Source organism: Salminus brasiliensis, chromosome 7, assembly GCF_030463535.1.
Source record: "Salminus brasiliensis chromosome 7, fSalBra1.hap2, whole genome shotgun sequence".
In the NCBI taxonomy this organism is placed as follows: Eukaryota; Metazoa; Chordata; class Actinopteri; order Characiformes; family Bryconidae; genus Salminus; species Salminus brasiliensis.
The window spans coordinates 23,980,933-23,992,516 of NC_132884.1; the positions used below are offsets into that span (position 1 = coordinate 23,980,933).

At 41.1% G+C, this 11,584-nt stretch overlaps 1 protein-coding gene across 1 annotated transcript in view; it reads right to left on the reverse strand.

Annotated features, from left to right (window-relative positions):
* Positions 1–1,849, reverse strand: part of cachd1 (cache domain containing 1) — a 71,077-nt gene extending 69,228 nt beyond the window's left edge. The window contains exon 1 of the mRNA XM_072684257.1: positions 1,364–1,849. Coding sequence (XP_072540358.1) covers positions 1,364–1,612 — 249 coding nt within the window. The 5' untranslated portion in view covers positions 1,613–1,849. The remainder of the gene's footprint in view (positions 1–1,363) is intronic.
* Positions 1,850–11,584: the final 9,735 nt, after the last annotated feature.

Sequence of the window (11,584 nt, forward strand, 5' to 3'; positions counted from 1 at the left end):
GTGTTTTGTGTGTGTGTGTGTGTGTGTGTGAGAGAAAGAGAGAGAGAGAGAGAGAGAGACAGAGAGAGATTATTAACATCCAAGTGTGACAATGGAGCAGGAGCGATAGGAGCGATGGGAGCGGCGCAGCTCCTCTGAGATGGTGATGTGTGTGTGTGATGTGCTCTACAGCTTTTTACAGAGATGAAAGGCCATTTGGGCTGGGCCCCCCACTGACCACCTCTCTGCCCATTCACTGTGAAGTGTACACTCCTCATACTCCTCCACCACCATCGCATCGCACCGTCATAACAAAGTCTGCCATTTGTTTAAAAGCACACTTTGCAAACGAGACGTCGTTCTTTGTTTTTAGGGCAGGTTTTTCTTCAACCAACCAGAGCCTTCTCGGGTCTGACGGAGTCCACATATCGCTTAAAAATGATCAAAGACCAGCATTATTACAAAGCCCCATTTCCAGCCTCTTAGTATGTGAAGACAAGCCCATTCCCCAGTGCTTCAGTGTGTTGTCTGCGCATATATACAGGGGAGGTCAGGTGACTGTGCTGGAATATGTGCACCAGTATAGACTTTCATTCATTTAAAAACCTGCGATTTGTTAGATCAACAAGAAGGATCTGAATAGGTGTTGTAGAAAATGTGTATAATAACCAACAGAAATTAAAGCCCTTTAAAATGAGACATATTAGACCATTACACTGTCTACATGTACAGGAAGATTTCATTACAACCCACCAATAATAGGTGATCAATAAAAGCACATCTTTAGGACGTGTAAGCAACCCAAAAATGGAGGAGGGAAAGATTTTCTGACTGTCAAATTATTGAAACCATCTGGCCTGAACATACACATACTATTACCAGCAATCCATGTTTTATATCATTTTATATACATATTTATGTACGATCATCACTGTAGGCATTCAACTTTAAAGCAAGCGGTCTTCTCTCTCTCTCTCTCTCTCTCTCACACACACACACACACACTCGACTACAACTACTATACCATTTAAACCCAGTGCACCATGACTGTGAGAGTCAAGCCGCACAAACACTGAAATCTCTAAGAGACGATCCTACAGTGAGAGTTTACACTGCCTGCAGCACTAGCGAGATTATTCAAGCCTCACACCGCCGACAACCAAGCCATCGACCCTGCTCTGTAACTCCGCTAAATGAGCTGTTCGACCCGTCCTGCTGTTCCCTCAGCGCCCCGGTCTGCAGCTAGTCTCAACACGGCCACTTCTCTGTTTCACTCGGACTACAAGCAGGAGCTCGGAGGTATTTCACATATCTAGCACTAGCTCCAAAAGTTTGGGAAACAGAGGTTAAGCCACAGTAAGAGACCCTCGCTTCGTTCACTCACCTGCATGGTGAAAACCCCCAGCTCCTGAGCGGACAGCTTCTTCATCTGCACGGCCAAAACTTGCGCCTCCTCCAGGATCGAAAACTCGCTCTCCCCGCTGCAAAGTCCGCCGCAGAGCAGCGCCAGGAAAGCGACGAGGCAGCGGCTAAAAACCTTAAAGCGACCCGGAGAAAGTTGAGGAGGACTTTTCCAAGACAAAGAGCAAAACCCAGGCGAAGTGACGGAGCCAACCCGCCAGCGGCTCGCCATGATGGCTCGGTTTGTTGAACACTGTTAACGCCGAGCTGCTCCGAGGAGGGAGGGAAAAAAAAAACTTCAGAGATTCGCGTAACTTAACTTCTTAACTGTGTCGGAGAACGGAGCTCCACTTTTCTAGCTCCGGTGTTAAAACCCTGAGGTAGTAAGACATGTTTTAATGGATGAATTTGATCAGGTAAAATCCACTAAAAACGACGGCGGTTACTCCTTTTTTCGTTACCTTGGCCACGCTCGCGCTAACTCCGCGTGAAGTGCGCGAGTCGGAGTAGCATCACAATGGGAGCGAGAGGCAAGAGGCGCGATAAAGCCCGGCCTGGACTCCGCTGGATCTGGAGCGAGCCGAGACAGGCGCAGTGGAGGTGGGAGACTAGTCAGGGTGCAGTTCGATTCAGTTTACCGAACCGATTCTTTCGAGCGATTTCGTATCCGTAATCCACAATGGACGTCCGGTTCAACGATTCATCAATCGGTTTTCAGTAATTTCCCAAATACACAAGAAAACGATATTTGATTACTGCAGCCACGACAGACCAAATATTTTGATATTAATTATTTAAATTAATCATTTAAATTGAGTACATGATTTAGGTGATTACATAGATATTATATAAATTATCATTTAAAGGTTTGATTTAAATAAATCCAATCCGAAAGATTTGAAATATGATGTCATGTGTCCAGAGGGATGGACAGAGAAAAGTTTTATAATATTCAGAATGACAAAACAAAATTCATATACAGATTTGATCATATTTCAAAAGTGGAGAGTGAAACACATTGAAATATGTCGACAAATATGTTAAATATATTCATGTTTATTTTTATTTCATTTAGTTTTAATAATTAAAACAATGACTAAAGCATTCAAAATACCTTTTAGTTTGTTGTTTATAATGTAATTAATCTATGCTGTATGAGTTATGAGACTAATTGAATAGAAAATATGACAAACGATTCCAATTTTTATATAGTAACTCTATATCATATCATATTAAAGCACTGGAAACAGGAGGGTGGGAAGTGTTGCGAGACACCCTGCCACGCCTAATATTTGCTTCCTATTGCAGATCGACTATCAGATCCGACCTCAAACAAGTTTCTAATCATAACCAACTTGGAGACAACAAATTACTAACTGATTCTAAGTCCTTATAACTATGTCTTTCAAGGGGAACTCAGCTCAGGGGCGGCTGGTCTGTCTTTAAGATGGTATAATTGGGACTGTGCTATCCTCCTCACCCACTAAATGTAAGCAGAACATTCATTCTTGTGCAACATAATGTATGAAGTCATTTAAAGGGGCCCATGTCATGGACAACCACATTTCCCTCCCATTTTCTAAATAAAAAAAGGTTTGTTTAAGCGGAATGTCGTATGTACGATGTACATTGTTTACATGCTCCATAATAACACTGTTTACCAGTCCACAGAGTCCATATAGGGCAGCTCAGAGGTGGGCAGCATGGGGTAGTATTTGAATAGGAGTTTTGTCTTCATATCAAATAAATAAATAAATTTTGTTCGTAAATAACGTGTTTCATGAGAGTGTCTTTAAATATTGTGATATAATACATTTACCATATTACCCCTTCCTGTGAATACAGCTATCAGAATGATAATCCAGCCAACAAGAAGAGTCCATTGTTGGAAAGGTTAAAGTCATTCACTGTTAGTCAACAAACAGCATTTCAGCATGATTTCCCCTCCCAGTGTCCAGATGGATTATAGATGCGTGAAGGGTTTGAGGTCATTCACAAACTGTAGTGTGTCCAGGGAGTTAGACAGTGAAGAGGTGATGAAGCAGCTTTTTAAGGCACTTCATCACGACTGATGTGAGGCCTACTGAAGAATAGTCATTGAGGCAGTCAGGCTGGGGTTTCTTCAGGACAGAAACCATCATTCATCATTCAGAGGTCACTCAAGATGGTTTGGTCCAGTTTTGCCAAATGTGGGCGACAGGTTCACCTGACCACTAATCAAGCAGTTTGTTGTCTTTAACATGATATGATTGGATAATAATACACCAGGATTAGAATCTGGCCAGACTGCAGCCTTGGATTTCACCCACGGTGGAATGAAAACATCACTCCCGCAACAAGCTCATTCGGGATTGTTTCTCCCACAGTGGTTATACTCATTTTCAGGAAGTAGTGTTTGATTCAGGAGCTGCCATGAGGGCATGTATAGGCTTAGAAGTTTGAGCTGAATATCTCGGCTGCCTTCCCACATGTATGCATTAATTTAGGGAATTAAACAGACCAAGACAGATGTATAATTCCCAGATTTCTGGGAATTATAGGTTGTTCCATTTACGCACTGTAGCCCATGTGTTCTTAAATCACTGACCTGCAGTGGAAAAACAGGCTGTGTTTTGGTCAGGAGCTGCAAATTTCTAGACTCTGTTCTGTGGGCGGCCATATAGAGTGGAAAACATATGCAGGGTTTTTTTTCTTAACCAGAAACACTGCTGTTTGTACAGAGCGCTTACATTGGGACTTAGTAATAAGCCAATCCTCATGCCTGGCATGGCACTTTAGATGTCACTATGAGGGATTTCAGAAGATACTATGGATATATTTGGTCTTCATCAGCTACAGTACAGTGGGTAGGACCTTACACACAGTCAGTGTGATAGCTGGGAATTGGTGAACAACGCCTGAGTACTTTGATGGTTGCAATACACTGTGGCCTAACCATGCACTTCCCATATGTGGTTATGAAGCATGTGTGTGTGTGTGGGGGGGGGGGTCGTACACCCAAACCATTGTGATTTCTCTTTACTACATTCTAGAGGTCTAGTCATTAACTGCTAGCCTGCCATCCAGATCCTGATGGGCCTCCTACCTAGTTGTGTATGTGTACTGGCAGTACTGGCGTCACACTGATGAGCTGAATAACATCAATTTGCTGGACTAGTCAAATAAATCATAGCTTTACTGGACTGGACGGCACCCAATAGTGGACCAAAGGAAGTAATAGGATTTGACTTTCATAATCTTGAGCGGTGGTTTAGGACAGGTACTCCCGGCCCTGTACTTCCCCCAGTACTCTGCTGTAACGCACCCACTGCAAATCAAGACAGGCGTGTTAAATAGCTGACTAGATGGATCAGTGGTAGATCAGTGCTTAGAAAAAACACCATGTGGTGGGGAACCACTAATCAGGTACATATGAGTAAACTGTTCAGCTCTTACTGACATGTTTAATAAGGAAGAATTTTCTGGAAGGATTTCTGTGACTTCTTGGCCATGGTTAAAGGAACATGGTGTCTGCAGTACATACATAGATGTTTTATTTACTATCCAAAATATGCAGTGGATCTACTAGGTGTCTTCTGAGGTTTCAGTTGCAAATCTAAAATATATATTTCTATTGGGAGACTATTTTGACACTCCATATGTACCCCTCTGCCATGAATTGTTAAAAAAATACATACGTTTTAGGCCAAAGCCTTGTCACAAAACTATTATTTCAGGCATCAGGAAAATATTTGTAGCATCATTCTGTGTAATAAATGTCTGTAATGTGGCTTTTAGAGGCCGTAAATGCTTCAGGCGTCTGGTTCCCATCATCACCAGTGTGAAAAATTGTGACTTTTGTTTTTAGAATTAGAAATGAGTCTCTTATCCTCCGAAAATATGCACTATATGGACAAAAGTATTGGAACGCCTTCTCATTTATTGTTTCTTATTAAATTAAGGGTATTAAAAAAAAAATTTTGGTGCTCTTATTGGGGCTGATGTCTCGACTGTCCAGGGAAGGCTTTCTACTAGAGTTTGAAGCATTGTTGTGAGGATTTGATTGCATTCAGTGAAAAGAGTGTTAGTAAAGTCAGGATGTTGAATGATCACCACCCACCTCATCTCCAACTCCCCGACCCATCCCAAAAATACTGCTCTGTAACTCTCTAGCCAGGCATGGTGCCAATAGGGTTATGTTGGCACAATGTATCTGCTCCAAAGAGTCCTATTCTATTGGCAGTACTTCTTTACAGAGAGTAGACAAGCTGTGTGTGTGTATTTGAACATCTGTGTCAGCAATGGGTACAACTTAAAGTTGTAAAGTTGAATGCATTTATTAAAAGGTGTGTCCACAAACATTTGGACATATAGTGTATATGTTTATTACACTCTCTGTTAGTGAGAAACAGTGTGTTTGCAAGTATATTGTCCATTCAGAATGTTTGGTACCACCTCATGTGATCTAAAATTGCCCTCCACAGCCATGATCAACTGGTGAAATCAAGGCTTGTGGATGATCATATTGAGCCTGTGTGTGGAATTACGTTTTAATCCATTATTGAGTTTAAACTACCGGCCTGTAATGGTTCACTTATATCTCCATTTAAGCCTGTCAGTGGTAATGAAACGATTGGCTGAATGTGCTGGTCATGTAACCTGCACTGATTAGCTAGATGGATGGTCACTGCATGTCAGCTGCTGCATGCCGCTTTCATTAACAAAAACGAGACGTAGAAAAGCACGGGCAAGGCATTATCCCCGACCCCAGAGGAGGCTTTCAGTTCAGTTCTGAGCAGTGCTCATGCTGTTCTTTTTTTCCCCTGAAATCAGTGTAATTGTGGGTCCCATTTTGTTCAGTGTAATTGTCCCTCACGCAGCATTCTGCATTAGTATCTGGTCTCTTTTGGAACAATGCACTGATGGGGGAATATACTGGCTTCTACAAGGTGCATTTCTGGGGCTACATCAATGCTTCCTCCAGTCGCTGGCTTGGTGGAAGATGAAGGGAGAGGAGGAGAAGGCGAGGAAGAGGCGGGGGGATGTGGAGGAGTGGAGGGGGGAAGAGATGTGAGGAGCTCCTGCAGCACACACTGCTTGATCCACAGCCAGAGGAGATGAAAGGAGCATGGGCTGTGCCCGCCGTTTCTCCTCCTGCTGCGGCCCTTGCCTGCAGAGTCCAGGAGCTGCACTAACTAGTAATAGACAATGGTAATAATATAATAATACATTTATTTATAAATGCCTTATAAGAATTTAAAGAGACTGTACGGATAGTATTAGGGGGAAAACAATCAATGGCATAGTAAATATAAGAAGACTTTGAAAGGAGCACAAATTGCTGAAAAAGTTAATGTGGAGTTCAGGCAAGGGGGGTTTACACAATATTATACTTCTAAACATAAAGGTGCTACAAAAAGGTCCATAGAAGATCCATTACTTTTGGTTCCATAAAGAATCATGTTTGTAATTGTGAGTGTGAAGAACCTTTACATGGGTGAAGAACCTTTACGTCAAATTCTTTGAGCCTTTAAACTGTTCTTCACACACTTCACTTACACATCTCTTACAGTTATATTTCTTTATTGAACCAAAAGAACATTTTATCACCTTCATTTTTAGGAGGATAGGCATGTGGTTTGAATTCTATCAATGGTTAAATATTTTTATGTATTAAAAAATAAATGTTTAATATTGTCAAGAGTCAAGAGTCAAAGTTCAACATTTATACGTAACCCAGCGTAAGCATCCCACAATGCCTGCATTATTCAAGTCCTGGCTTACAAAACAGAGCGATCCAGGGTGATTTGGTGAGAAATGGTTTATTGTAGAAAATATTGACTCTTTCAGATTCCTGCACGTCATCTGGTTTTTATATGTAATGTTGATCATGATAAAATAGTGGTGAAGTAAAAAACACTGCGTGTTCTTCTCCTCCATAAAATTGATTAAAAAAAAAAACACGACCTCAGATCTGTTGTAAACAAAGTCTCAGGTGTCAGGTAGCATATTTATAGCTGTTGTGTGTTAGAACATTCTGTGATGTAGCTTTTAGAGGCTTTCAACTCTTCAGATGTCTGGTTTCCATCACATTTCACACCAAATCATTCTGCAAGACTTCCACTTTAACCCTTGTCAACAAACTGAGAAACTGTGAAACGGCAGCTAATGGCGCTGCCCCCTGTACAAAGACGAATTATTAGACATTATGGCAGTATGATATACTGATATGGATTTCAGAAGATAATGATAAAACCATGCATCCAGGCTTTTTTTCTGTCCTGGCACCCAAGTGGTAGAACAAACTTACCCTGGGTGTCTTCAAATGCAGACAATGCCCATCCCAGACAGCTCTGTATTCATACCCTGCCATAATAGAATAAAAAAAAGGGTTTGAGTGAGTGGGCAGGGAGTTTGGGTGTAGTGGATGGGTGGGGTGTTTTTGTGAATATGTGTAGTTTCAGATGGAAGCTTAGAATGTTTTGATTAATAGGTGGGGTGTTTGGGTGGAGGATTGGATTGTTTTTAGTGAATAGGTGAGGTTTCGGATGGAGGGTTTTGGTGAATGTTTTGGATATTTTGGTGAATATGTGCGGTGTTTTGGTGGCTGTGTGGGGGTGTTTTGGTGAATAGTTGGGGTTTTGGATGGAGGGTTTTGGTGAATGTGTGGGGTGTTTTGGTGAATGTGTGAGGTGTTTTGGTGGCTGTGTGGGGGTGTTTTGGTGAATAGGTGCGGTTTCGGATGGAGGGTTTTGGTGAATGTTTGGGATATTTTGGTGAATATGTGCGGTGTTTTGGTGGCTGTGTGGGGGTGTTTTGGTGAATAGGTGGGGTTTCGGATGGAGGGTTTTGGTGAATGTGTGGGGTGTTTTGGTGGCTGTTATGGTGGGGTGTTAGAGTGGAGGGGTGGGGTGTTGGGTGGATGGATGGGTGGGGTTAGTAACAGTGTAGTGTGTTTATATAAATAATCTATCTCTCACTGCCTTTAATTATTTACCCAGACTTTCATACTAAGCTTTGCCAAATGAGCACAAATGACTCATCCTCATAACTCCCACCACAAAATAATGCTGTGAAACACCAAGTCCAGCATGGCTTTGTCAAGATGTCTCTCTCTCTCTCTCTGTTGCTTATCTGGTGGATCATATCCGATAAAAGACATTATCTAAATTGCTATATTAAACTCTGCACCCCCTGCCAGCTACATGCTATTTATTTGTTCAAATACGTAATTACACAAGAATCACGGTGAGTCCTACTTAGCACCACAGCATTTGTTTTAGTGGATTATTCATTTGCATAATTCTAATTAGACTGCAGTTCCACAAAGCCACCTGGTTGGGAAAGATAAAGGGCGAGGGGGAAAGCGTGCCATTTCAATGGAACACTGCTCAGCAAAGACGTTAGCTAGCCAAGATCTGAGACATTCGCATGAGGAGGAGAACTGCTAATTGTGTCTCAGACTAAAGGTAGAGATCAGAAAAGCAGCAGCAGAGTTTTTAATAAAATGTGTATTATTATCATTATTTAAATATATGCCGTTCTCTCCCAAAAATGCTACGTGTTTAGCTACAAAAGACTGTTTAAATTGTTTGAATTTATGCATAAATAAATGGTTAAGATGCACAGCAGATAAAGTCACTCAGAATGATTTAATGTGAAATTTGCATTATGGGAAAACTTAACTTGTCATTTCTGTACAGTGGTCGTGATAGGGGTTACCATGTCTACAACACAAATGTAGGATATTTATTGATTGGTTGATCGATTGATTGAAACAGTCATATGCACAGCTATGCTTCTGATTGTTTACCTGCATGGACTTTTTACATTTCACTGACATTCTCACCATTTATGGCTTGAGGTCACACTTGCCACAGCTCTGGAATCACCATTGTTTTTGTCTATTTTTATTCTTCTTGTTTTGGCATTTGTTAAGCTATCTGGTGGTGACCAGAGGTGTATGGGTTCTCTCTTTGAGTCTTGGTTCCTCTCAAAGTTTCTTCCTCCATGAATTGAATTGAATTGAATAGAATGTCTGAACTGTGTGTTTTTTCAGAGTTTTATATGTAGTGTTGATGGTGGTAAAATAATGTTAAATCTGTACGAAAAATTTGTTGTATAACACCTGGCTGGTCCCTCACCACCACTGATAGTTAAAAAAAAAACTATTGTCACTTTCATGCATTAATTAATTCTATGAGCCTGCACATACTCCAAACATTTTGGACATCTGGTTCCCATCATCATAACTGTGAAAAATTCTGACTCGAGCTTACTCCAGAAGATTCTGTGGCAGTGGATGTCCACAACTATCCTGCCCTTTTTCTTCAGTGATTCCATGACTTCAGTTTTGGTCTCATTGTAGAGTGTGGGGATCCCTGTGTCAGTAAAATATCTTTGAAACAGGACCCAGCTGTATCTCGGCTCCAAAATGTGAAGCATAGCATGAAACACTGATTCTCTACAACTGAAATCCTCAATCCTGAAATGACTCAAATCCTTGGCAATTGCAATGTCATTGAGTTCTGCCTTTTGCATTCTGTCAACATTCTGTTATCGATTAACAGACATTTGTGAATCGATTCAGAATTGTCCACATTGTCACACATCTATGATAAAAAGTTTACCCCACTCTTAGTGAATAGTATTATTTCTCCATTCCATTTCTGTGAGGCACTTTGACATGCATTATATACATGAGGATAGTTCTGTACATATAAAGTCAATTTATCTAAAGTGTAAATGCTTTCAAATTGCATAAGGTCTAGCTTATGCCAGCTTTGCCAATGCAAATAACATGTTGTATCAGCTTGGAAGCCATGAACACCACCCCATCTGACTTTGAATGGGCCTTATCTTTCTAATTTGGGAAAGATGTACCCAGCCCAAAACTGTGACCAGCTGAGAGGACAGAAAATTCTCGGGCCATGAAGATAAAGAGACATTGCTTTGGTCTGTGAACCAAGCCAGTCATCTCATTCTATTGATCTAAGCACAGCATTAGACCACATCAAGCCGTGGTTCAGACAGTTATGGTTTGACAGGAAATGCTTGGGAAACACCAGCCCCTAATTGATCACAGAACCATCTTCACTCAGAAAAGAGAGAAGACGCTGAACAGAGAGGGAGAAGCCAACATGCTTTCAGCTTGGTACAAATTGGACGTGATTTACACAGGGTCTACTGCTCATAGACAAGCGCATTAATGGGAATTGAAGACAGCTGAAACCTTTACTTTTCAAAGTGACCTCTACCAGGAGTCAGATTCCTTGGTGTGACCTTCGCATGAAACAGGTCATCCCCATATGTGACTGACTCTAATGCTCTAGTATGGCTAGTAAGATCATGGCGCATTAAAGACACCTGCAAGATACCAGGAACAGAATTAAAGGAAAGCAAATTAAAGCAATACTCCAGTGTTTTGAACCTTATCTTTGTCTGCTTGTCCTTGTATCCTACAATTACTTAATTAATAACTGAAAAGTGTCGTTTTAGTTGAGTTGTTTAATGGCACCACTTGTTTGAGTGACGCATCGTTCTTCTGCTTCCAGTTCCTCAAACTGCTACGTACAAAAATGAAGATTTCTCTTGTTTTATGATGCATTAAGTATATAGCCATACGCATTCTTATGTCTCTACAATTATACAGGCCAGATTATTGTATCATATTAAAGAAGTATATCTGATTGCATTGCCAGCTACACTGAGGAGCTAAATCAAATGTTTGTTCATACAGTAGAGGTGTAATAAAGCTGACGTAAATGGGGTTTACTAACATTTATTTAATCAACACAGGGTCATAACTATACAGCACATCTAATATTTAGACCAGATGCTCTTGGCAGAATTGGTTGGACATTTGATTAATCTTCTTGGCAGAATTGGTACGTATTTCTTATACGGTTGAGTTCAGCACTTTGGAAGACCTATCTATAGGCTTAATGTTAGCCTCCTGTATCCATTTCACAACCACCTTTGACACGTGTTTGGATCAATGTCCTCTTGGAACACCATAGTTCATCATAGTTTCAACTGTCTAGCTGCTGGTTTGTAGTTATGCTGATTCTTGAGGTTGGGTTGAATGCTTCACGTTTACTAAACATTTCAGTCTTTGTCTCATCTGACTATAAAACTTTCCCCCAGAACTCTTTTTCTATCCATGTAGTCAGCTGCAAAGATTAGTCGGGTTTGGAGCAGTGGCTTCTTTCTTGGAGGGTGGCCT